The 27,305-nt window shown below is 44.7% G+C and overlaps 3 protein-coding genes across 8 annotated transcripts in view; 2 read left to right on the forward strand and 1 right to left on the reverse strand.

Annotated features, from left to right (window-relative positions):
• The first annotated feature begins 1,406 nt into the window (after positions 1-1,406).
• On the forward strand, positions 1,407-3,579 carry b9d1 (B9 protein domain 1). The gene is made up of 7 exons (XM_035614992.2): positions 1,407-1,609; positions 1,730-1,798; positions 2,018-2,129; positions 2,282-2,378; positions 2,599-2,661; positions 3,098-3,165; positions 3,310-3,579. The coding sequence occupies exons 1-7, from the start codon at positions 1,547-1,549 to the stop codon at positions 3,465-3,467; spliced, it is 630 nt and encodes a 209-aa protein (XP_035470885.2). The 5' UTR covers positions 1,407-1,546; the 3' UTR covers positions 3,468-3,579.
• Positions 3,580-3,684: 105 nt separating this feature from the next.
• epn2 (epsin 2) lies at positions 3,685-22,657 on the reverse strand. 3 transcript variants are annotated; one of them, XM_035614984.2, is made up of 10 exons: positions 22,454-22,657; positions 16,604-17,415; positions 15,822-15,976; positions 11,886-11,998; positions 11,314-11,418; positions 10,690-10,840; positions 10,244-10,396; positions 9,611-9,703; positions 7,839-8,063; positions 3,685-7,279 (listed from the first exon to the last, which is right to left on the reverse strand). In XM_035614984.2, exons 2-10 carry the CDS (start codon positions 17,032-17,034, stop codon positions 6,927-6,929), a joined length of 1,779 nt encoding a protein of 592 aa, XP_035470877.2. In that variant the 5' UTR covers positions 17,035-17,415; positions 22,454-22,657; the 3' UTR covers positions 3,685-6,926. The 3 variants fall into 3 exon arrangements, with proteins under 3 accessions (XP_035470877.2, XP_035470878.2, XP_035470880.2); XM_035614985.2 differs by having other exon boundaries at positions 9,674-9,703; positions 22,454-22,656; XM_035614987.2 differs by lacking the exon at positions 9,611-9,703 and having other exon boundaries at positions 22,454-22,654.
• The window catches only part of grapa (GRB2 related adaptor protein a), a 33,656-nt gene continuing 28,038 nt past the window's right edge, over positions 21,688-27,305 (forward strand). For 2 of the 4 annotated variants that reach the window (XM_035614988.2, XM_035614991.2), the window contains exons 1-4: positions 22,789-22,926; positions 23,519-23,594; positions 26,336-26,418; positions 26,894-27,057. In XM_035614988.2, the coding sequence (XP_035470881.1) occupies positions 26,980-27,057 (78 nt within the window). In that variant the 5' untranslated portion in view covers positions 22,789-22,926; positions 23,519-23,594; positions 26,336-26,418; positions 26,894-26,979. Of the gene's footprint in view, positions 21,952-22,788; positions 22,927-23,518; positions 23,595-26,335; positions 26,419-26,481; positions 26,498-26,893; positions 27,058-27,305 lie in introns of those variants that run through there. The other 2 variants (XM_035614990.2, XM_035614989.2) reach the window with 2 other exon arrangements.

The raw sequence follows: 27,305 nt of genomic DNA on the forward strand, positions 1-27,305 counted from the left end.
CAGAGAAAAGTTGATTATCCGCACCCCATCTAAAACATCTAAACAATTAAAGCTAATGGACGTGTAGCCCAATAATTAGCCTAAAGTAAATGCTATCTTAAGTGCAAAGTCCATTATCTAGGCCACACGCCTCATAGCAACTGGCTGCTGTGTGATAAATCATGTGTAGCTCATAGGCAGATTTACCAAAGCTAGTCAATCATGGTTTTTTTTCTGACTTGTCTCATCAATTTCATAACTTATTACAATAACATTCTGTAAATGTGTCCATCTAAACCTCCTCTACAATGCCAGATTATAGATACTTCTGGTGGATGAATATGAAATACTAATTTCTTCTCAAAGGTAAGAAAATTCAGATATAAATCACCGTCTCTCAGCACCACACAGCACTGGACAGAGTTGAAAATTGAATATCTTGTTTGTGTCCAAAGTAGAGCCCGACCGATAATATCGGCTGATATTAGCCTTTCACAGACATATCGGTATTGGTCGATAAGTTTGGAGCCCGACCGATATTATCGGACAACTGATATGAGAATTTGTGTTTACATTTTAGGTATAATAAATGTTTGTTTTCTTAATTCAAATTCAATTTATTTGGTTGTATTTTTTCATTTCTATTCGTTTTTTTATGATTAAGTTGATGGTTAAACATAAATATCAAGCCTAAGTTACATTTCTTTGTCATAAAGGTTTGATACAGCATCTTAGAATCACACATATGTATATATATATAAATATATCTGTCGATGTATCTGTATCCATAATCTTGTACTCCCTAATATCGATATCGACATTGGCCCCCACAAATCCATATCTGTCGTGCTGTAGTTTAAAAGAATCATGAATGTTTTACAGTAATATGGGACTGCCTCGTCTGACAACTAAATGTGTCTGCTTTACTGTGCACAGTTGGAAAAACAGTACCACTTGTAGGAAACGTTGGGTGGACCTTTAACTTACGGGGTGGTGGTAAAGTAAAGTGAAGACATAGACAGGAGGCTGCACTTCCGGTTTTCTGTTGACACACAATTAGCATCATTTAGCTAATTGCTTTAAAAGGAACTCAATTAAGTTGTCACATTTCTCCTTTCCACATCAATAAAAAAAAAAGTATTTAGGCCACGTTGTCAAAACCTGCTCAAACTCATGGTCCACTTACTGCGTTTCTGAACCTCGGCGTGGTCTTCTGGCTGAATCCAAGACGTGTTGGATGTAAAGCACCCAGGTTTCAGCATTGTGCACAGTGTGAGATTTAGCTTCCGGCGCAGGTGAGCGCATCTTTCTCGTCAGGTGAATGGCTGAAGGGCGTTCGCGTAGCTGAAACGCTGCCGCCACCTTGTGGACATTATGCTGCATTAAATTGTGTGCGTGCGTGCGCGCGCCTCAGCAACGCTTTCCGTTCAGCTTGGACCTAGCGGGCACCCGTGAGGAGGAGCAAGCGTCGCCCTAGCAACGGAGCGTCGTGATTCTTCGTAAACTCGGTTGAAATCGCCGCGATACAAAAGAGCCATTCAAGGTTTCGTCTACTAAGCAAGTTGTCATGGCCACGAGCAACCCGTCTGCGTTTCTTCTCACCGTGAACGGTCAAATTGAGGGAGCGAACGTGAGTGGCTTACCGTTGTTAGCCTAGCAGCTAATTTCAGTTAGCAACAACAATCTCTAGGTGTGTCTCAGTATTCACGTGCAGGAAGTTGACAGGTTGATGTTTGGTGCTGTGTTTCAGTTTCCAGAGTACGACAACCTCTATTGCAAATACTGTTTCGTCCACGGACACGACTGGACTTCCACCTCGGTGGGTGAGCTGACGATTGTATGGGAAACGGTCCCTTCGCGACGGTGTCATGTTATGAATGTGCTGAACCTCAAACTCAGGAGTGATTTAAATGTAGATTTTGCAGCTGAAATATGTCAACATTTGGCTGGAAACTCAATCAGTTCGTAATCAATGAAGCCAGCCCTCAAACAAAAATAAGCCAAACATTTCTTCTTCTTCGTGTGTGTTTCTCTCTAGGGTCTGGAGGAAGGCATCACTCAAATAACCTGTAAAGGCAGTCAGTCTTCACGTAAATTGATATGGAACTTCCCACTGGAAACAACGTTTAAGAGCACCAGCCCATCTGGATGTAAGCATTGCTCGCACACAAACCTCACATAGCGGGTCGGTAGGCATTGCCATCATTCCTCCATGGGTTGAGAAATGTCTTCTTTGGTTTCCAGCATGGAATTGAGCGCCGTATAGAAATCCTATTCTGTTGAATAAAACCTTTTTTTACAGGGCCTCAGCTTGTGGTGAGTGTGTACGGTCCAGACGTGTTTGGCAACGATGTCGTCCGAGGCTACGGAGCAACACACATCCCCTTCACACCGGGACCGTAAGTATTACCACTATAACCTTCCTCTTCTTCTTTTTTCTAAGCAGGCCTCGATTTTAGTATAGTAATAGTAGAACTGCTGCTAAATTAACATCCCTGCCTGGAGCATGTGCATAATGCTCGTTTATCTCACCCAGCTTAGTCACGGCCACGTGGATTGCGTTTTTGCTCGACTTGCTTGAATTTTTCTTGTTCACTCTATTCGCCATCACTTCCCCAGACATACGCGAACCATCCCCATGTTTGTTCCCGAGTCCACGTGGAGACTTCAGAAATTCACAAGGTGAGAAAATGTAAACGGTGGCGTTTAGTCGTTTTTTTTCTCCATCTCCGCAAGCTGTGGTGCTGCAGCGGATGAGTGGAGCCCGCTGGGTGAAGCAGCCGCGTGTCATCAAATATTTACCGCTCCTCCGTGTGAGTTTGTGAGTCCCGCTGACGATAAATTCCTCGGCGTCTGTCGTGACAATACCACACACTTCCCAGCTGCAGGGAAAGACATACGCAGAGTTACTCATTGTTCCGTTCCAATTCCCAAAACAATGTTGGCTGTTTTCCACTTGATGTGGAAAAGTGTGTTTATGTAGGCGGTTCCCGCTTTCAACTCCCTAGTTGTATTTTACATGTATATTAACACGCCACTCGCTGTGTGCTGGAGAGGGGAGTGCTTAAGAATTGCACGTGCATGATAATTTATCCATGTTTACCCCCCTCTTTTTTAGCTGGCTGCTGGGAAGGCGACCCGAGTACACAGACCCTAAAGTAGTGGCTCAGGGTGAAGGGAGAGAAGGTTTGTGTCTGTAATTATCTATTTTTTGTTAACACCAATAACAGTAACGTGTTGGGTACAGTTCAATTTCAAGTACAACATTGTATACGAAATTAAAATATATTTAACTTACAATATGTATCCCGTATGATTCTTGTGTTGCAGTGACGCGGGTTCGGTCCCAAGGCTTCGTCACCGTCTCCTTTCACATCATGACTAAAGACATGAAGAAGCTGGGTTATGACACGGGACCAGCAAGTCCTGCAAACACCCAGTCGGCCACATCCGGCTGGTCGACAGAAGAACAACCAATCAACATGTAATGAAATGAGACTATGAAATTGAGTGAGATTTTATAACATATATTCAAAATTTGCATTTGTTAAACTGTATTTTTTACTTTTTTTAAAAATAAACATTGACTGTAATTTTCAAGTTCGAATTTCTTGTACATGTTTTTTATTGATAGTTGCTCAAGTTAAGTCACCTTAGTTGTTTGCGGTCGTTCTCTTCCTGAAATAAAATACAAGGACACCGGCGTTACAGAGCGGAAGTGATACACATTTTATTTTGAACCAATGCAGCTACAGTTGTCCTCATCCAACAGGGTGTGGCCTGCTGCATTCGCTTGTTTAGATGCCGTTAAAATATCACGGTGACTTTTCCTACAAAACCCATTACACAGAATAATAAGGTATACAGGAGAACAGTATGTTACAATAGTACAAATGATAAATTATATTATACAGTTATAATGCCAATGGGTTGAGCACGTATCCAATAAAAAAATAAAGAAAAAGAAAAAGCAGCCTGCTCCCAGTACTATGAGACGAGTAAATAGACACGGAAAAGAATAAAGGAGGCTGTTTATGCATACAAAGACAGACAGTCCATAAGTCCAGTTAGTCCTCATGATAAAAAGCATAGTGAATACATAGTAACACACAGAGGAGCTTGCTACATGCAGGCCACATTTTCACTGCACCACAATCGTGAGTGTGAAGCTGTTGCCTGGGATTGAGCTGCAGTGTCATCTGACGGTTTGGGAGTGCTGATCTTCTTCTTTTTTTTTTTCCAAGACGGTAAAGTTTGTTTGATTTTCTCCAATGCATCGACAACTCAATGTTTTCCACAATCGCTGGAGTCAAGTTAAAGGTCAGGCCACAGTGAAATCAAGGCCAGCGACACGGTGACATGTCTCGTCTGGAGTATGTCATAGTAGCATTTCATTCATTAACAAGACTTTGTTAGCAAATCTAACTTTGCTAAACACTGCAAACGTTAGGTCTTCTTGTTTTTTCTCACCTTTTTTCCGCTCCAATTCTTGCATATATTTAGTTGAGATTAAAAATTGTTTGCTGGTCTGCAAGTTAAGTGTCACATCCATTCATCCAGGACCCCAAGCACAAAAAGCCCTCAGCATCGTCAATCAAAAATCATACACACACGGTCGGAGCTGCCCCTCCTTTTTGCCTGAGAGGAATGAAGGTCTGCCTGTAGTGGAAATATCAAGAGTCCCGCGGTGTTGCCATCATGTCACAGCAGACCAGGAGAGGGCGCCAGCTCACATAGTAAAAACATTGGCAGTGATATTAACAGAACTGAAGAGAAGAGAGTACAGTGACCTAAAGGGAAGAGGGGTCTATACACCAGGCAAAATTGATCATCTTTAGCTCAATTTCATCGTCCCACCTTTCCCAACCTATAGAGACAGAGGTGCTTTGCTTGCTGTCAGTAAATGTGCCGATATTCAGCCACCAGTAACACTTTCTCACACAAGCTCCTGAACAAACTGTAAAATAGCTCAGAAATGAAAAAAACAAACCCCCCCAAAAACAACGGGGTCTCTGATATCACAGAGAAAAGAAATCAGTGAAGGGTGACTCTTCAAACTACTCAAAGTACGACATCCTCAGGAATCACAGTCGCTATGACTTTGGTAACAGTTGTGCTTCTAAGAGAAGAGAATTACATAGCCTACCCATAGGGTGAAGAAAAAAAAAAGGTGGCAGAAACATAGACAAAAAGAGAGAATGAAGAGGATACACGGCTTAGTACACAGCTCCGAAACTCAGAAAGGCTCGGCTATGGATTTGCATCTAACGAGTAAATAACAAAAAAAAGAAACCAACAAAATAAAAAAACTGCTTGTTTAGACGTCTCTCTGTTGTTGTGTGCTGCAGGATTCCCCTGTCCTATCAATACACCGATCCTGGAGCAACCCCGTGCATGTGCGCGCGTGTGTGCGTGTCAACCAGATAATGTTCTTTTCATTAGATTAGCCACAGTAAATCCACCCAGAGGTAAACTGTCTTCACAATGCTGACTGGCTGACACGCCCTTTGAACCCAGAGATGTCTTGCAACCCCCACTGATATATGGTTGTACACACACACGCGACATATGCGAGCACATACATACATAAACACACACACCCTCACTAACACACCTTAAGGCTGCAGATGTCTACATTACCCTTTGTTTTCATTGACACTACAGAAACTAACTCCAGGAAATCTAAGCCAGTTTCCACTTTAGTGAGCAGTTTTTTTTCATTTGTCACTCAGTAAAGTACACTTGGAAGCTAAAACGTATCTCTCATGCGTGTACGCACGTGCACACAAACACACACCCCACCTCTTCCCTTTGACCCTAGAAACAATCTTAAACGGGGAGAAAAAAAAACTGTCCCCCACCCCACATTCAGATAATAAAATACTGATGCCATCACAGTTCATGTCTTTTTCTCCAAACACACACTGGGTTGTGATAAACACATCACCAATGTGGCTGTGAGTATCTGAGCATTACCGCTGCACATGATCACACACAAACGTACAAACACAAATTGCATTTACACTTTTTTTTTTTTTTTTCAACCCCTCAGACGAGGCGTCCATCTCTTTTGACAAGTGTTCGTCGTTAATCCCGTGACCACTGTAGGTCAAAGTTTATGCGGAAAGGTCAGGAAAATGTGACGGGAAGTGACCAGACGAGGGTTGTGACTGACTGAGTGGTACCGAGAGCCGAGGCAGTGTGTGTCGTCTCGGCCGTTTTAGGGCAAGCCTCCCTCCCTAAGCTAAGGTGTAATGGTGAGCCCAACAGTCGCGGGGGGGGGAATTGTGCAAAATCCCTGCTTAGTAACACACACGCACACACACACTGAGTATAAACACATCTGACCATCTCTCATTACTCCAGTGTGTGAGTAAAACCCACTGGAATATACACAGTGTAAAAGTACTGGGATGTGTGCACGTGTGCACTCATGCAAACACACATACACACACACACACCAGCTGACAGGGCTTATAAAAGATTAGCTTTAGTGAAGAGATAAGATCCTGGAATTAGTACAGTCATTCTCTCCTGTCACTCCACCACAGAAGAAGAAAAGGAACAGTCCTAAGGGACAGGAGGCGAGTGAAGGAGAGGAGGATGGGGATGAGAGACCGGGTCCTCTGTGGAAAATAAAATTGTAAACACCACTGCTACTCTGTAAGTCTATGGTCAGAAGCGAACTCCTTGTGGTCACCAACAACATGGTCAGATCAGCATGGAACACACCGGACTAGGCAGCTTTTAGCACAGAGATAGAGTAACTGAGGAGAAAGGAGTGTGGTAAGTTAGGAGGAGGCCAGGCTGGGACCACAGCCTGGGTAGGAGGTGGTTATAAAGGGATAAAAGGGATAAGACATATCCTTGTTCATTTTGAAGCTTGTGGAAGAGAAAGAGCGAGGGGGAGGGAGGGAAGAGAGGTAACTCTGGGGCAAGTCACCCCCTCACAAAAGGAAGGGGTTGGTGGTTCCTGCTGACTGCGTCCCGGCCTGTGGGGGCATGCTTATAAGGGGCTGGGGCATGGACATGGAGGCCGGGATCCCCGCGTTCATCCCCACACCTCCGAGAGCGCTGACCCCCATCCCGGGCATCACGTGGCCCATGGGAGCCATCCCTGCCATGGGGACCATAGTGATTGACTGAGCAGGCATGGAGGAGAGGGCCATGGGCTCGGGCATGGCGGCAAAGCCCGAGGGCATGGGACTGACCCGCATCTGGTTGAGGGTGGGGGGAGCTGGCTGGCTCACTTGGAAGGGGTTGGCGTGAGCCGCTGCTGCCGCTGTAGGAGCAGAAACACCTGAATGACGACAGGGACAAAGGGACAAAGGAAGAGAGGAGATGTTAGTGAGCTCAAAGTCTTTGTTGAGTCTATGTGGAAATAACAATATTTTGTATTTTATGAACTAGGGCCGACCTCAGGCACAGAGGTGTAACAAGACAACCATCAGCAAACAAGAATTCTGACTACGTTGTGTTACTGTCATTCCATGAGATTGATCAAATGTGAATAATCTCTCTTGCCACAGAGTTGAGAGCAAGTATATACACGGTGGAGTCACTGATTGAACATTCAACTGTGCAGATGGGTGTTTTATTCAGGCCTACACATGTACGTCCACATCTTGTGGCTTATTGACGACACTCCCCAAAAAATCATGTCTGTGCATGATTTTAGGATCAGTGATTTTATATAGATTTAGAAAAAATACAAAACTTTTTCCTGTGCACAGATTATTAATAATTTCATTTTAACATTTTAACAATTACAGATGACATAATCTGTAAAAGTGCTTAAAATAAGTAAGTCATATTTAAAATTTTAACAACTGTGAGATAACCACTCTTCCTCTTCCCACCTGTTGAAGCCAGGAACGGGTTGACGACTGGCGGGGGCTGGGCTGGTTTGGTCACCAGAGAGTCCAGATTCACCAGGGCTGCATTGGGACCCAGGAAGGACTCGGGAGTCTTTCTGATAAGGTTCATGTTCAATGAGGAGGTGGGCAGGGGATCGAAGAGGTCCAGGCTGCTGCTGCTTGCAAGACTGGCCTGGGAGGGGATGGACGATGTTACGCCCCCATCACCTAAGGAACAGAGAGCAAAAGCGGTGGTTGTATTTAATCAATGAGCTTTTCCTGGGGTGGGTAAAACACCATGAAATCATGGAGACTAATGGTGCCAAATACTAATATGTACATGTGCGATATTAGACAGATATATTTTCAGTTGAAAAGAATAAATATGTTTCTTTAAACTTTATACTTCTTATACTCAAATCTTCACATTCTGAAAGTCTGCAAAACCTCTGAACTTGTTAACAACCAATGTAAACCCATATTGGTATTTACCAGGAGATACGACAAGGATCTCATCAGAAGGATTGCTCGAGGAACTACAGAACCTGGTGAAAGGATGAGACATGGGCCAGGAAATAACCCATTCAATTTTTGGCGTGGATCCGGATAAAGGCGCAGAACCAGGACTTTTTTTGTCACTTTCTTCAACACTGTGAGATAGGGTGATTTTTCATAATTTCCAAGGGAATAATTAATGGATCTTGATGGAAAAAAAGCTGGCACATTTAGGGGACTGATATATTATCTATACTTGTGTGCAATTTGTTGCAGCTTGAATTTAAGGGGACTGTTGGGCCTTGGCGGAGGTATGAGCACTACTGAGTGCCATTGAAGTGGTTGGTGCAATAAACTGATCAGAAGATGTTATGAGAGGACATCAGAGGCCGACAGCCTGGCTGTTTGGGATTTTTTTTTCCGAGCAGAAACATTCATCAATGCAGACACACGCACACAAGGAAATGTCAAAGATGGAAACTGTCTTCTCAGAACAGGAAGTGACATGTAACAGAGTCGAAAGAGGCTCATGATAAAATCAGCCCTGTGCGTATTAATGTCCCATAAATCCTGTGGATTTCAGCCAGAGCTGGTTCAAATGGAATCATTTCAACAGCCCATTCTGCAGACGGCTGCTTCCCTAACTGGGAAAAAAAGCAACTTTGCACACTCCGTGTTTGTGTTCCTTCTCACCATGTCCTTGAATGAATCAGAGGTGTTTGCCTTGAGCTAGAGCAAAAGTCTGACACCAATGTCACCCTCCCACACCCAGAGACTGCCAAACCACATGAGAAAAACACCCAGACCTGCGCCACGCTAATGACTGGAACCCCTTTTACAAACCTGAACAGAGTTGTGAATGAGTTTACTCCTACATTTCTGGCCAGAAGCACCAGACAATATTTAGGAATGTATGGATTTGAGAGGGGTTTCATAAAGTGGATGACCCAGGTCTTAAGTATTTAGCAATAAACACATAAAAGCTATAGATTACACCACAGTGTCATGGGACCAGACTAGAGCAAGCAGCTATTTTTTTTCCCAATCACTCATTATGATTTTTCAGTGGACAATTATTACCCCTTAAAAAAAAGACTTCAGTGGTTCTAATACTGTCTTTGCTCTGGTCTGGTTGCATTTACATATAAAGACGAGACATGTGTGTGTCTTTGCCTGGGAGAAACATTGCATCTGCAGACAGACAGACATTATCAGACATAGAGAGAAAAAAAACCCAACACAGACTGTGTCATTAGAGAGACGAAGACAAGGGTGAGTACCAGTGGGGACAGAGGAAGAGGAGCGCAGGCTGTCAAACTCTGAGAAGTCCTCTTTGGACGTACCGTTGGATGAATTGAACAGGTCAAAACTACCTGGAAGTGGACGGACAGTGGAAAGACAGTGGACACACAAACACACACACACACACACACACACACACACACACACACACACACACACACACACACACACACACACACACACACACACACACACACACACACACACACACACACACACACACACACACACACACACACACACACACAAATGGAAACAGACAACACAAGCATGAATGAGAGGGGATATTTTGGAAAGACAAATGAACACAATAAGCAAGCAGATGTACACAAGAATTTGTTACTGCGTGTGCTTCTTTTGACACACCTGTTGTCAACATACATTAGCCATTGATTGGATGTTTTTTAATTTCTTAAATTATAGAGAGCACAACCTCCCTAAAATACCAAACAATTCCCCAAAGCTTTTAAACTCAAACACATGATTCCCAGACAGACGACCGTAAACATTTATCTATTTGGTCAAGGTACAGTTGTGACTGTGAATTTGTGAGCGCCCTAGCGATTGATGTCAATTGATGAAAAAACGGAAAACCATTCCCTGACGGTCACCTGTGTTAGACATCTTGGGGCGGGTAGCTGCAGAGCCCCAGGGGTCAGCGGCAGGGGTGGAGTTCGGTGCCCACGGGTCACTGCTCTTCATGGGTGGGACAGAGGGAGGAGCGCCCCATGGGTCCACTGGGGCTGCTGGCTTGGGGGCAGACCCTGAGGTAAAATTGGAAAGGCGGCGAGGAGGGACAGAGGAAGAGATCATGAGCAAGAGGAGACAAAAACACAATATTTTCCTCTACACCCTCACCCTCAACCCCCCGCCCCCCTGCACAGTAATGCTGCTGAGCCAGTGCAGCAGCATTCCTCTCTAACAAAGAGTCATGGTGGTGATAGCAGTAGGTGGAGAACAGAGACGACACAAACAAACAAAACTGACTCTTTACACAAATAAGTCTGTAAGTGTGCCGATATCATACGACATGACTATTTCCAGTGAGTGTGTATACCATAAGACTGCCAGGGGTCTGCTGATGCAGCAGCAGCCCCAGCTCCAGCTCCAGCCCCAATCGCGGCCGCAGCTGCAGCCCCGGCGCCCCAGGGGTCGGCAGAGGCACCAGGCTCTGGAACGTCCATCAGATCCATCAAAGACGACTGTGGCTAGAGAGAGACAGAGGAAAAAAGATCAGGAGACATGAAGAGGGGAGAAGGGAGAAGGAAGGATGCAGACAACAGAGGAAAAAGGGAAGAATGGGATGATTAAAATTGCTGAGTGAATGGACGATGGAGAGAATACATTAGTAAGGACCACAGCACAAACACTGTTCACACACTGACAGTGGTCAATCAGCCCTACTTCTTCGTGGCTTCGGCTCTGTGTGCCAGTCAGTCGGGCTATTCAGGCAGAATAATGACGAGTGAACTAGGCAGTCTGCTGCCAGTTAGTGGCTTCATTACTGCGACTGAGGGATCAGACGGGGTCAGGCAGAATAAGGAGCTTGCGAGAGACAGAGGACTATTTAAGAAGCATGGCAATGATAATGGAATAATTGAGTCTTCTCCTCTTGTGTCTGTGTCCGTGTGTGTCTTTGTCCGTGTGTGTGTGTGTGTGTGTGTGTGTCTGTATGTTTTACCTCTCTCTTCTTCTTGGCTAGTTTTGCTGAACCAGGACCTTCTTTCTTGCTCTCCTCTAAAGCCATCTGTAATCTGAGGTCGTCCCCTCTTCGTATGCGGTCCTCCTAAACACCCGGAGCGCCGTTAGCATATACAGCATGTGTACAACTAAAGCTTTTTCTTTAAAAAACCCAAACCATTAGTCAAGCTATTGTATATGGCATGGCATGACATTTCCAGAACAATGTAACGAACATCCAAATAAACTGTATTGATTGATGTCCTAGTCGGCTTTCTTTACTAGGAAATTGCACTGTCTGGAAAAAAATGTCCGCACTTCAGTACATGTCTTAACGCCGCTTGAGGTAGCAGAATTAAATAAAAGATTATTATTAATATACTTCATCCAAAATAATCAAATTCAGTCTGTCAAATGAAGAAAACAGCATTGATAATTCTCTAAATATACATCCAATATTCAAATATTAGAATAAGATGGTTTTTACAAATGCAGTGAATACTGTGGATGGATGGATTTGTGCTCTGCCATGTTAGCACACGTGTTTCTGTGTGTGTTTGTGTGCGTGTATACCTGCTCTGCCGCCTCTCTGCTCATGGCCAGAGCCAGTTGCAGCTGTAGCTCCTCCTCTCCACTGGTCTGAGGTCTGGCCTGCTCCAGCTCTGAGCCCGCATTGGGGGACGTGGCTAACAGACACATTCAGAACGTATATGTTAACATCGCCGCCACATGGGTCTCCATCACATACTGCACGGACAGTCTGGCCTAACGTAGACCATTCCTCTCGGACCTGAACTCAAATAAAAAAACTTCCTCTCCCTCTTTGTACAAGCCTCGTTTTTTTCCTCTCTGTCTCTGCTCGAAATCAGAAAACAGACCAGTCTTGACATGATCTGCTGCTCATGACGCAGCAGCACACACACACGCGCACGCACAAACACACATACCGTGATGACCTTGCATATAATGTTCCATTATTTTGATTTTTGGTTAGAGATGGATACATAAAGGTCTTAGTACTGAAACAAAACAACAACACTGACACATCTATGACAGTGGGAAACACTGGTGATTAGTATCATTCTCAGACACATTCACAGTAACTTTGAAACCTCACACACTTTGACTAACATCCTCTCGCCCTGTCAATACTTCCCTGTACAGTAGACGTCATATCAGAGTAACGGTAAATTTGCCACGTCAATTGTTTCCATGATGAGGAAATGGTACAAAGATTTAATTGTTGGACGTGGATAATCCTAACTCAAACTGAGGTGGTTGGACAGATGTTGATCAAAAGGCGGCAATCTACAAATGATGTCAGAAATGTGATGCCGTTAAAGACAGCTCAACTCGTTACATCATCTGTAAACTAACCAACGCACAGATGATATAGAATATGAAAAGCTTCGGGAGTTACGAGCCACCACAACACAGGCCAAGGTACCGGCACAAAGAGAGCAAACTTTCATCCACTGAGTAATGCCTCCCTTGCTCCATGTCTAGGCCGTATGGCTCCAGGGGAAATGAGCAGAAGTACCAGGGGTAAAGGTGTGTTTGGTTAGCTGGTGGGACTTCAGCCATGGACTCGGCATCAGCTACATGTCTGCCTCAAAAAGACGGCGAAGGCAGCCGTACAAAGCCTGCAGAGAGACCGTATACAACCCTGCAGAATACGCTGAGATTATATGTGAATCTTTGGTTAAAATTCAACCATTAAAAAAAAAAAAATAAGCAGTACAAAATGCATACTGTGCAACAGGTAGTACATTTCTTCCATAATAGATGTGTTACATTCTTCCATCTAAAAGGAATATTTCACTTGAGCCAAAGACAACAGCGGTTTGTAATCACGAAGCCTTAAGAGAGACTAAACTGGCACACAATAACAGTGCAACACTTAATAGTAGTGAGTAAGAAAGGACAAATAAACAAAACTCAAAGCCAACTACAACACACCAGTAGCATGCCCACCACTGTGGGAAAGGACCATATATGGATAATCATGATTTCTGGGCATACCTCACACTTCTGTCCGCTCGCAGAAAAAATGAATTTCTCAAAGCCGCATTCTCTGAATCGCCCTGCTGACGGTTCCCTCTACTGTTTTAATCCAGTTGCTTCTTATCTCACCATCTTAGTTTTCTGTGGCGGTGTTAGTTTACTGACCAAAGAAACGTAAATTAAATAAGGTCAGTGAAGATGCAATTCAAGCTCTGAACAGAGAGGACTGAGTTTAGGTAAAAATGAGCTGAAGGCTGCTGGTGTCATCGGCAGCAGAATTATGTGGTGATAATAGTGTGCAGGATTTTCATCCCAGGGTGTCAACCACTAACTACCAACACATCTGCAGACACTCTGTCTCTTGTCTCTCTCGATGAAGAATTAGGTGGCTGTTAGGAACCTGGTGAGAGGCGGTTTCTCAGAGGAGTTTGACTCTCACGCATTTTGCAACATTACTTGTTTATACATTTATTTGAAATTGTCATGCTGGAGGTGAGCACGGACTGGAACCATGACTCAGATTAGACCACACATGCAAACATATGATCACACATTGTACTAAATTTACTGATATGGAGTTATGGAACTACGTTTGTTGTTTCATATTTGTGTTTTATACACCACCTGCAGTGCAGACATAGGATCCCATCGCTTAAGTCGACCTACTGAACTCCTAAGGCTTTCAAGTTTTAGATTAAAATGACAAGGAAATGAAAATGACTGAACTACAGAAAACAGAAAGATTTACTTTTACTGTTGGCTGGTCGACCTCAGGAAAATTACACCCTAAGAATACACCAAGGATCTAACATGAACACATAAATGAACACACATTGGTGTAGATAGTAAAAGCTGTGAGTTTTGAATAAAGTTTTCAATGAAATCAGAAAAATACAATCAAATTAAACTAGTGTAAATGGGCTTTATGACAAAAGGGAAAGTATGAAAAAAAAAAGTATATTTGTGTTTAGTAAAGAATGTAGTATGCTCACAAAAACAACTGATCGCTGAAAATGAGACCTCTGTTCTATATTACCGTCATTTTAATGACCAAAATGAAGCAAATCTCGGACATTTTGTGGCTGGAGGATATATGAAGTCAGCACCAACAGTCAAACTTGCGTCGTCGATCATTCACACAATGTCTGGACAACAATACTCGGAAAAATTCAACTGGAATCCCAAAAATCCCCCTGGCAACGCCCACAGCAAGCACCCACCCAGCCTCACTTCTATTGGCCAGTCGCTACTTCACTTTTCTTAACTGATGACTCAGCCGCTGGAGCTTCCGCCTCTGAGCCACACTCACACACAAGGTGTGTGTGAAAGAATGAGGGCCATAAAGTGAAAGATGAACGAACACGCGCGCAAACGCACGCACGCACACACACACTTACTATGCACATACTTCAGTAACAGAAAACATATATCATGACGCGCCGCTCTTTCCTTTTGACAAAGACCATACAAGCCTTCATACTGGTTCCGATATTTTGTGTCTCTTGATTACAATCTGCGCTGCAACACTGTCGGTGACTAAGTGTCATCATTAAAAAGAGGAGATGACGTTTTGGGGTTTTTTCCCCATCTCAAACATCTTAAAACAAACTTAAATGTAGGACTTGACCTGTCATTCTGATCAGCTTTGGCTATTCAACAGTAATATTCAACAATTTGTTCCTTTTTAATTAATAGAGATTATCAAACAATGATTTATTCAGCTTTTGAAACTGAAACGATGTATATTTGGGACGCAATGTATTAAAAAAGCAAGTTAGCGAGTTATTCCTCTGAGCTCATGCATGCCTTTTACATTAATTACGTCCTGAAGATTAGTGGTAACAGCAGAACTCGTGGTTTTACAGTGATGTTACAAGTGCCTGTTCTGTGTTTTTAGAAGGAATGATCTAATTCCATTTTGGCCACTTATAACAGCGCTAATGTGAGTATTTGTTTGTGCCTGTGCTGGATGGTGCCGTTAATTTCAAACAAGCCCAAGTCAGCTGTGCAAAGTGTATAAAAGCGCGAGTTGCGGGGGTTAGGTTTTGTTGTGAATATTAATGAACCATGTGAAATTTCAGCAGAAGCAGCAGTAGCAGCACTGATTATTCAGCAGTGAAACACTGAGAATCCTCTGCCATGCGGGTGATAGAGGTTGAAGTTGAACTCAGCTTCCTTTTCTCTGTGTGTGTGTGTGTGTGTGTGTGTGTGTGTGTGTGTGTGTGTGTGTGTGTGTGTGTGTGTGTGTGTGTGTGTGTGTGTGTGTGTGTGTGAGAGAGAGAGAGAGACAGAGAGAAAGAGATCTGAGGAATGCAGCCCAAAGCAGACTGCAAGCCAGGGACAGAACAGGGGGAGGGGCAGGTTTCAGGATGTAGGCCAAAGTTGGACCAAGTAGGACACAATAATAATGGAGTATACCGTTATTACGCATATTGCCTAGTCATATGAGCCCTGTGTGCGCCTGCGTGTTGACAATCAATGATGTTACTACAAGTCAATACTCACAGCCGTGGTAGGAGGCAGGTGAGCCCTCTGACCTGCCGTACTCTTCACTGTATGAAGTGGAGAGGTTGGGCTGAGATGAGCCTCGGCCAAAACCCATCTGACTGCTCCCTGTGGACACCTGGGCCATGCGCTCTTTGGTCTTCAAAGCCTGAGACCTAGCAGGGTCAGAAAAAAACATATATATATATATATATATATGAGTATATGATCAGTCATCTTTACTCAAATTAGGATTCTTTCAAGTCCAAAATATTATTTTTTAAACCTAGAGGTACCAAGGGCAACAAAAAAAACGTCAACGACATCAAGTCTAATAAAAAAACCACCCTTAGAATCAGGACTTCAAATGGTTTCAATCCTAAAATATCACAGCAAATTCATTAGTAAGAATGATGATGAACATGCTGGCCAAGAAAATATGAAGCCTCTCCGCCAGGCCAGTCAATATAATTCTGTAAAAGTGATAAGTCCCAAAGTTTGCCAAAATCTCACCTGTGTTTGAGATATAAAAAGAAAAATTGAACAAAAAAAATAAACTCATAATATAAGGGTGGGAGACCAGAGTAGATCAAAAGAGGTCACCTTAATCACTTTTTTGTAACTTCAGTTATTCATAAATATCTTCAAATATAGACACGTAGAATGAGGTGAGAATAAAGTAGACAACTCAGGTCTCTCATGCTCGATCATAAAATCATTCCATCGATACATTAACACAATCGGATTACTAAGATTTCAAACTAATGTTTGCCTTTTCAAATTTGATTCATAAAACGCCTCACCTTTCTCCTTTAAGACGATCTTCGTCTTTGAGTAGGACCACTAGCTGCTTGCTCTTCTCCCTGACATTGATGCCCTGGTCTTTTCCGTCTCTGTCGATGTACTGGAAGTCCTTCAGAGTCTGGATGGCAAAGATGTTCTCTTTGCACTGCAGCGCCACTCGCTCTGAGCCCGTCTTGATCAGGTAGTCGAGCAGGGTCAGGGCCTTGTAGACGTGGCGCCAGTTCTTGCCGTGGTCGTTGAGCCGTTTCCAGATCATGCTCATGATCTCGCTGAAGGCCACCACGTTGTAAGTGAGGTCGGCGATCTCGGACATGAGGGAAGACGACGGGCCCCAGGGGTCGTTGGAGGTGGCCTCTCTGACTTTCTTCTCCGCGTCAGAGTAGTTGTTCACCATGTTCTTCATCTGTCTGCGGATGGTGGAGCTTGGCATGGTGGCGGTGGAGATGGGACAGACGGGGGGGGGGGGGGGGGGGGGGGGGGAATACAATATACTCTCTCACACAGGAGAGGAGATAGGACACCAAAAAACTGGGTGTAGGGCTGCTAACACACAAACACAGGATGTCAATGTGTAGGTGCACTTCAGGTGACGCCTGTGTTATGTATCCGTGCGTCTGTGTGTCCCTTTTCTCCCGGCACGGCAGCGGCGCGTGTATGCGTAAATCTTTTTGTGTACAAGTGTGTATGTTGTGTGCGTTTGTCTATGAGGCTTCTCCAGGCCAGTGCAGTGTTCCTGAGTCCTCCAGAACAGCGTATGTTAAAACCATCTCCACACACACAGCGCTAGCTGCACACATGACCACGCCATCACCTAAGACAAACAGAAAAATAGCAGGTTAGTTCACGTTAAAGTAGGACACCAAAACTTAAACAATTCACCACAACACTAGAAAACGTCCTCGTTCTCATCAATTTCGGAGCAAGTGCCCAAATCTGAACATTTCTTTTGTATTGTGCCTTGTTCGAGACGATTAGAATTTTCCCTTTAAAGATCAAATATTATAAATTAGTTAATTTAAATCTTTTAAACCTTAAATTACAAAAAGAGAACATTTTCGACACCTCTAAAATGTTACACAGACAACAAAACATCTGGTAGAGTCACAGGTTTTTCGGTGTAATCCCAATTTCCACAGCTGAACTATAAAATGTTGAAGAGTATTTGTATTCATAGGAGCAGCTGTGGTGCCTTCCTTTTAGAAACTAGACCAAACATTACATTTCATACTTTCACACTTCTAAGCAATTTCCATGCGAGTCACAGAGCCTGCCTCCTTTATATTACACAAGGCCAGGGTGGTGTGACCAAGAATTGTGTTTCCACTTTATTATAATCTCACTTGAGTTTACAGTAACTCAACTCAATTGCAAATTACAAGGTAGCGTGTTGAAAATGAATGGTGTCAGCCGTCAGTCAGGTCTGTGTGGTCATGCTATTCCTGTTGAGAAAGCCTTAGGTGGGGAAGTGGCTCAGTGGGTGGGCTTGAAGGACAACGGATGGAAGCATGAAAAAACCACCAAGCATTCAAAAGAAACAATAGTTTTGGGACCAATCACAGGATTTTTGTGATTAAATAAAAAACGTAAAATATTATTCAGTTACTGTAGTAAACCTGTACCTTAGAGCCTTGTAAGTACACAGGGAGTCATGAAAAGGCACTGGCGGCGGCAAACGGCGATGGACCCGATAAATAATTTCCCCAAAATAATGGCAAAAATATCCCAAGGGTGAGTGCAGTACTGTTGTTTGACAGGTTAGCAAAGTAGTCACATAAGCTTTAGGTAATTTTAGCGGAGCCAGATTGAGAAAATGTCCAAATAATTCAAGCATTATTTTTAACAATTAAGACAATAAAAAGCCTTTATCCCTGCCAGTTTTGAACGTCAGCTTTCACATTCAGTGTACTGCTATGAGACGCTGACTGAGTAAAAATGTGTTTCCACCCTTCGGTGGGTGGCAGGGGAGATGAACCCTTTCCAGTCTAGTGATGACTAGAAGAGTGACTGATGCCTCCTCTGTCCTGTTTCTCAAAGATCAGCAGCCCAGCTACTAATCACTTCCTGACACACACACACACACGCACACGCACACACACTGCAAGTATGGAAAGTGCGTGGAGCCCAGCACATCTAAATTCCATATACAGAGCTACTTTAGCACGCAACATTAATTCATGAAAATGTACCATACGTGCATCTTTTGTTTACCATGTAGTGTCCTTGTATTTATGTGATTATGAGCATTTCTGAAATAAAAATCGATGTCCCTGAAAGACGATATTGTCATACAGTTTGGGCTCAGCAGCAAACCCGCCACAGCAGGATCTCCTTGGTTTGAACATTTAGTCAGATTAGTACATGGGCTGATCCACTTTTATCCAGAGAAAATCCGTTGAGCAAACACACGTATCACCCCCTACTGTCATGCACCATATTAGCAGATTTAAAGACATTCCCATCGCAAACACACCAAATCTGATTTAAATTGCTGTTCTCAGTGATAAACAGCAGCTTAGGTTTTTTGAGATCTTTCTTTACCCACAGCTTGTCTGTCTGACATCAGCGGAGCCCAACGAAGACTTGTCCTATTCAGTAATCTGATCCCTGCACCGAGCGTGTACCAACAAGGCCCGAAACGAAGCACTTTCACAAACGGAGGAAGGGTGTTGAATATGTTACAGCATAACTTAATATAATTTTCTTGATTTCCAAACTAACAAGTGGCTTTGTGTTTTTGTTCATATGCATGCATCGGTTTCAGGGAGCTTCCTGCCTATCAATGCCATGGATAGACAGCTGGGGGGGGGGGGTTGAGGAAACAAGGAGGAGAGTGAGTGTGTGTGTTTGGGAGAGGGTAAGAAAACAAGTTGGCACATCCCGTAAATTCACTTAATGCCAGTGAAATGTGATTCCCGTGGGGCATACCCCCCCTTCAAACGTTCCTCCTCCTCACCCTGCATCCGAATGAATACAGCTCAGACCTAATGACACATCTGCTGTTATAATCACCTATTCACCCAAGGCAGACAGGAAGAAGAGAGGAGAGTCTGTCTTGTCCATTCCACCCCCCCCCCCCGCGCACCCCGGAACAACCTCCACCACAAGACACCGCCGGCCCGCCTTCCTTCAGACCTACTTTGATTGGATCAGTCGAGGCCCAGCGGAGACGGCGCACAGGACTTATGTTTGTGTGCATTTGGAAATACACATTTGTGTGTCAATGCAGATTCATTATCACCAAATGGAATCTGTCATCATTCATGTCAAACTGCCAGTGTGTCATCTTGGATGGGATGGTAACCAGCCAATCAATCAGAGTCTAGTGGATGATTCTCAAAACACCTACAATCTGCCCGCACAGTCTCACCATGTAGGTTAAGGACATTTAAGGAGAAATTGACTGACAAGAAAACTGTGTACATTTTGTTGTCAGTGAGATTGAAATTGGATTATACTTATTGTTACATATCGTTACAGAGTTTTTTGAACGAGGACAAGAAGAGAAAATGACCCTGTAAATAGGTGTTAGACAAAACATTAACCACACCACCTGCACAGTGGACAAGAACAACACACTAGAATTCCATGTTGTAAAGACAAATAATTCAAATCAAGGACTTCTGTTGGATGTTGTTTTAACCAAATGAAATAGTTTATTAGAATATTATCAGACCTTATCTTATGTGAAATGGCTTTCAGACAGCAGAAACAAATTACTACAATGTCAATTTGTAATGTCATGTTTACATTTTCAAAGGTGAAATACACTGATGTCTGCAACATGACCCCACCAATGGAGCTAGAAGTATAAACTTGGTTTGACAGTTGTTACTTACTGTGCTGTCAGTGTGGACAAGATGAAGCAACAACTGAAAAGCTCTGATTCAACTAGTGGGAACTTTGAGTTACAGAGCCCAATATTGACAGTAATGGTCTAATAAGAGGAAATACTGTCAGATGCAAGAAAACCATGACTACTGTGTGTGTGTGTGTGTGTGTGTGTGTGTGTGTGTGTGTGTGTGTGTGTGTGTGTGTGTGTGTGTGTTTGTTTTACGCTTGCGCGCTTGAGCATCTTGGCAAAACCTAGGTCAATTGTGATTAGCATTACGGTTTGACAGGCAGTGCACTGAGAACAGGTCTACCTTGCCGGGCCCACACAGCGAGAGTAAAGCTGATCTAGAGATAGAAGGCTTGCACAACCAGGTGCCTGTGTTATGAGTGTGTGCGTGTGTACTGTGTGTTAAGAGAGACAGACACGAGAAAGCGTGTCTGTGACACCAAGTGACCCGGCCGGTTTTTAAAACCACCCATTTACTTCTTTTCAGGTAAAGTCGAGCGTGAATAACAAGCAACGTGTACCCCTACTTAACGTTAAACTTCCATCGTATCGAGTCTAAGCCACAGACTTACACACCTTCCCAAAGACCTCAGGCGACTTCAAGTCTACGTGGGGCTGAGATGAGCACTAAGCCAGAAGCAATGGGGAAAAGGACGGAGGGGATGCCACCTCCTGATCTGCATGCCCCCCACCCCCAGGCCGGATGAGAGAGACAAAGCCAAGTCAGGGACGGGAGGAGCACGGTGATGATGCATCCGTCACCCACTGTGAGCGACTGATCATCGTGACAATAGACAAAGCCCTGCCCCTATCCCAAGACACGTCCATGTGGGCTCAGTGGAGCTCACGACCAACCGACCATACCCGTTCGAATAATTCAAACTCAGCTCCTGCTCATGATCTTTCTGCAAAACACGTCCCGCCCGCCTCCCTACCAGCAGGGCTAGCCGACTGGGGACGGAGCGTGTGAACAGACAGCGCCCACAAGAACGTCCGTGTGTCCATGGACGTCAAGTTCCACCGCGATGACTCGCAACTGTGCGAAGAGACTCCGCGACCTGTTCGATCGCAGCGTGGTTAAAACAAAAGGCAAAGGGAATATCCATAATCATTTATGGATACCCCGCTCCGTAAAGGACGCGCGCGCGCGCGCGCACTCACGCACACAAATCACGGCGTTTCCCTGAACTGATGTCACTGATTAGCACGTAGGCTAACTTAGCTTCAGCTAAGTTCCTTCTTCTGTGTTCCATAAACTGCCTCGACCATACTTCCAACTGACTCGGTTACACCAGCAGGTTGACTCGTCTAACGACGCCCAGTGTTACGTTAACAGCACCGATGACTACGCCGGGCGGAATGGCGGACCCCGAGTGCAGCGGCTAGCGCTAACGCTAGCACGCCGAGTTGCAAACTTGCGACACCAATCCGACGCTAGCTAGCGGACGACGAGAAGTTGGTAACGTTGATGATGTTGTCAGTCGGAGCCGCCGAGTGTAAAAGCTCAAAGTGAGTGCTGCGCCGTCCGTATCTCTCGGGTTTGCCACCGACGTGGGTGTTGGCGCTCGGGGATCCGACCACTCACCGGGGCCAATTTCAAAGAGCCACACAAAACTTGGCTTTGAGAAGAAGAAGAAGAAAAAAGTTGGATCGAAGCTGGGGGAGATTGTGCGAGGTTAGCCGGCGGCAGGCGCCGTCTGCGGTAGGCTCGGCTTGTGGCACAACTGTTGCTCGCCCCTTCTCTGGGTGTAACACGGAGATTTGCGCGTTTTTACGGGATTAACAGACCAGCCCCGCGCCTGGATACACACAACAAATCCGGCCAGCTCCCGCAGCGCGTACTCGCTGTGCTGAGATAGCCGCGTAGCATGCTAGGCTAGTTAGCGCCCCTCCGAGCTAACCGAGGCGGGTGCTCGGTGGAGACATCACCGCGGCCAACTGGATTACAGGACAGTACTCTGGGAAAAAAAACAAACAAACTCGACCGTCTTGAAGCCCGGCGGCCACTCACCGTGTCCGTTGTGCCGCGTCGGGTTCCGTGCGTTCCGTCCCGGGACGTGAACCCATACAAGAGTCACGCCAATTCCAAAGGGAAGGCGAGATGTACCACCTATTTCGGCGACCGAGGGGCTTGTTGCGCCTCCGCCTAGCTACGTGTTGCTAATGCTAAGCCAGCTAAAGCCCCGCGGCAGGCTACACGTATCTCCTCCTCCTCCAGAACATGGCGGGCAGAGTGGGAGGGGGTGGCTGGGAAGGGTGTGACCCGGGCGGCTCGACTTGCCCGGGGCACAGAGAGAGAGAGAGAGAGAGAGAGAGAGACAGCACCGGGACAGGCCCATTTCACGGGGCCAATCAAAAGTCTCCGTGTCCCATGTTATTTTCAAGTTTTTACAGGAATGACATGCAACAAGGGTGGGCCTGGTTGGTTAAGGATTCACTATTTCAAGCATAGTGTCTATTGTTCAGCCCGAACAGACTTCTCAGGTAAATCAGGTTCCTCTCAGGGTTTTTTGTTTTTTTTTGGGGGGGGGGGTTTGTCATTTGCATTTCCTCTTTGGAGAAAGTTGTACATGGAATAATATACATGCAATATACAATAGGCTAAACACTTATGTCGAGGAGCGTTTCTGTGTGTGCGTGTTTATTACAGGTGTGTCAGGACATTACTGCGAAACATGGCAGGACGGCATTCCATCCCTTTAGACTTTCCCACTGTCTCCGAGCAACCGTCTCAGCGACGGATTTTTTAAACACAGGGAGGGACGGAGTCATCAGACCTTTTTAGACACACATGCAAAACACAAGTTGTCGGATCAGGTGCTATGAATAGACGTGAGAGATTTCCCTTTAAAAAAATACAGTACAGTGAGCTATATAGAGTAGAAGTCATGTTGCTGAAAAATAGAAGCGGCGATCAGAAAAAGTGTCACAGGTTTCACTCCTCCTGCCAACACCTGAATTGCAGTGGCCAGCCAATGTGGTGTCTGTAAACTTCATGGCTTTCTATTAATATGTCGTACCTCCTGGCCAGCACTGACATTTTAATTTGTCTTTGTCTCATTCTCTCTCCATCTAGGAAATCTCCCGGGAGCTCCCAGGCTATGTTGGGAGCACAGGATAAGCCAAAGGAAGCCTAAGCCAAGCTGATTTAGGTGTGTTCGATGCTCTCTGCGTAAGGGAATGAGAGAGAAACAGGCACAGTTTAAACAATACCTGAACACAGAGGACATCTGCAAATCAGGAGGCAAATTAATTGTATTTTACACTTTGCTCATTCTCTTGCTCTCTCAGGCTTGCTTCGGAGCATTACCAAGCAGATGTGGGCTGTGCTTTTAGACCCAATGTAAAATTGTTAAATGCATTTGCTGAGGCATGGCACATGCCTCCTGCAAGTCCAGTTTCAGCCAGTAGAGGTCAGGAGTGATTTACTCTTCCCGATCACCAGGTCTGGCTGTGATGTGAAGGTAACGTGGGAGGTCTTTTTTAGCAGAGCCCCCCGCAGCCATGTGTGTCCTTCAATATATGATTAGCATTGGCGACCCTTGATTTAAAAAGTCATTAAAGCTAATTAACATTAAACACCACTAGCCTGCCTGCTTTCATATAATTACCCCCCTTCATGATGTTCACGTCCTATTAGAGAACCATTGGGCCCCTCAGCTTACCATCAACCCCTCTGGTCTAATGCACTGACTTTATCTTTATATTCAAAGTCACACAGAAGGATAACCATTGACTAACAAAGAGCCACCGATGCAGGTTTGGTGGAGCAGCAAAACACAAGGGGTTATTGGTAATCGACACCTGGTTTAAAATCCAACTTCATGTGCAACCTCCTACGTTACAGTTACATTTCAGCTGCTATGGCATTAACTACCAACTGGTTCACAAGGTTCCCGAACTACAATCAGTCGGAGAGAAGAGCAATGCAAAGAAATCCTTGCTTTGTTTTATTCCAACATGCAAATGTCCCCAGAAATATTGTGACCTGTGACATGGCGGAGAAAAAAAATATGAATGCAATGCACTGGTATCCACTGTCGCGCAAATGGTTGTGTGTCATGAGTTTCTCCCTTTATCTCCACCTCCTCAGACTATAATTAAAGTGTCCATACGGTCAAAGAAACAAATGCACCAGAGAATATATATTAGCCCCTAAAGCTCGCAATGTTCAATCACTGTCAGGGAACTGCCATGTGTCATCCACATTAGATAACGGAGCAGTGTGTGTCACACAACAGTAATTCAGGCACGCGCTGCAGTCAATTACGGCCACAAAGGCAGCAACACATGGGGGTCATATTCATTTGACGGTCACATATGGAAACTTACAGATGTACAAAGAGGCCCTAATATATTTTTACTGTATGAATAACCATTGCATCCGTTTCGAAACTGACACAAAGTTGTGTAATGTGGAAAGGGGGGAAAAAAAGACCCGCAGGATTCAAAGTCTTCACCCTGCAGTGGCGCACTTGGTTCCAGAGGGAGCCGAAATCAGCAGAGACGCAAAAGACGTCAGGAAGCATGAAACGGGATTATATATAATACCTGCCACTCCTGCCGGCTTATTAGCTTAATCTTTTTACACATGCAAATGGCATTATGCTCGCTGGGGGCAGGTGTAGAGTCTCCCTGGGGCACGAAGGTGAGCACGAAGAAAAAGTGCTTAACGGCATTGACAAATTTTTAGCACACATGACCTGCTGTGATTTTAACTTTTAATTGTCAGCCGGCAACATTTAGATTTCTCCGTCTTGCAGCTCTTATATAACCAATGACGGAAAACTGACATAATGACATCGTGAAATCTATAATTCATTGACGCTCAGGGAATCAGCCCGCCTCTTTGTTTTGCACACACACTGTGCTGTATAGTTTTCAGCCTGTCACTGTTGTTAACAGACTCTCCAGCGGGAATCACAAACCACGCAACTAGCCGATGTTTTTCGAACCAACAGTTCCGGATGAAACATTAATAAAACTCAATGTGAATCATACTTTGCTGATAAGATTTATATTAAATCAAACACAGACAACTTTTCCTTTTTTTTTGCATAGCGTAATGCTAACTTCACTTAATAACTTAAATTTCTTTCTATTTACCAGAAAGTATTAAAGAAAAAACACAAATGATGTTTAATCTACACAATTTGAAATGTTTCCCATAGTTTTGCACCCATCATGGTAGCCAACAGACGATAGAGTTTTGGGACCGATCGAGAACTCAGACTGTCATTGACTTTGAGGGGAAGTTGCGAGGCACCTGCTTTTCCGCTGCTGCCCACTTGCTTCCTCCGACAGACACACAGACACAAACACACACACACACACACACACACCTGTTCATCTATTTCATACCTTCTGCATCAGTGCTCATGACAGGATAAAATGTTATTGTCACTCAGGCAGAAAAGCACGTGTGCGCATATTAGATGTCCCTGTGTGTTTCCACCACAACTGGATGCTCATCTGAAGAGCTCATGTGTCGATCTCTACCTCTGATCCTTACTCATATTTAAACTACAGACGGAATTACACAGGAATCCTCGCACACAAAAGGGGAAAAAGTAAAGGACAAAAATGTGCTTTGGCCCTTGAGCTGAAAGGCAGTTCCACTTCCTCTTCCTCTTCTATTGTCCCGTCGCCACGAATCCAGCCCTCACCTCTTCCTCCTGCAATCTCTCGTCTCACGGCTGAGTCAAGTGAGCAGCTGACTGGGGGTTTCCTGTTGTTTGTGCCTGAACCAAATGTGACTGTTCCTCAACATTACCTATGTGTTCATGTGGAAAGCTACAGCCAATTTAGTGTAACATGTTGGGTTTTTTTTATGAGCCGGCAAATGAGTTTTCCATTAAAATTTTTGGGTGAATTATTCTTTTTTTCTCACCAGAGCCTGAGCTTTCATCTGAAGTTCCAATCGAAAGAAAGGAAGGTGACTGAAGAAGAGAGATGAGCTCACCTTTCACTTTGAAGGTGTGAGAACCCCCCCCCCCCCCCCCACAAAAACTGGTTTGCACAATGACAGAGGAGCATCGACGAAACACACAAACAAGTGATTGAAGGACACACACACACACATACACAGAATCCACAAAAGCCACACTGAGTGTATGAGACAAATATATACACAGGAAGTGCCTCCCACTCACTTGCCCCTTCATGCTGTCTCTCCCCCCCCCTCTCTCTCTCTAAACGTTACTCATGGCAGTGTGTTGCTGAGCAGCAGCCAGTCGTGTTTTTCCCCTCGCCGAGCTCACTCTCTATCTCATCCCCTGCTCCGACTCTCTTGCGCTCTTCTTTCTTTCTCTCGCTCAGCGGACAGACGAGACCTCTCCTCTCCTATCTCTTCCTTGTCTTGTAATTTCATTGTTTCATCTCGTCCTTTATCTTTTCAAATATACTTTTCTCTCCCCCCCCCCCCCCCCCCCCCCCCCCCCCGCCTCACCAGCCCCCCTCCCCCTGTCAGGGGCAACAGTGGGGGTCCCCGGAGTGTGTGTTTGAGAGGCAGCGTGAGTGTGTTGGAGGGGTTTCGGCATGGAAGCGTTGGCGCTGTATACGTTCCGTGCCACTGAGGGCGATGAACTCAGTTTCAACAAAGGAGACTTGCTCAAGGTAAGGGAAATGTCTATCCGTCCATCTATTTATCCATCCATCCATCCATCCATCCACCTTACTCACAATTGGACCAATCCCCCGTGCTCCTTCTGCTCCGCTGTGATAATGGAAACAATTCGAACTTCGGCGTCGGCAGCTCTTGACAATCCTGTGTCCAGGTGCTGCTGTCGCTGACTAAAGAGAGAGCAGCACGAGGGACAACGCTTTCAACTTGTTTTGAATGTTACGGACATTGGCAAATTTTC

This window comes from Scophthalmus maximus, chromosome 17 (genome assembly GCF_022379125.1).
Source record: "Scophthalmus maximus strain ysfricsl-2021 chromosome 17, ASM2237912v1, whole genome shotgun sequence".
Taxonomy (NCBI): Eukaryota; Metazoa; Chordata; class Actinopteri; order Pleuronectiformes; family Scophthalmidae; genus Scophthalmus; species Scophthalmus maximus.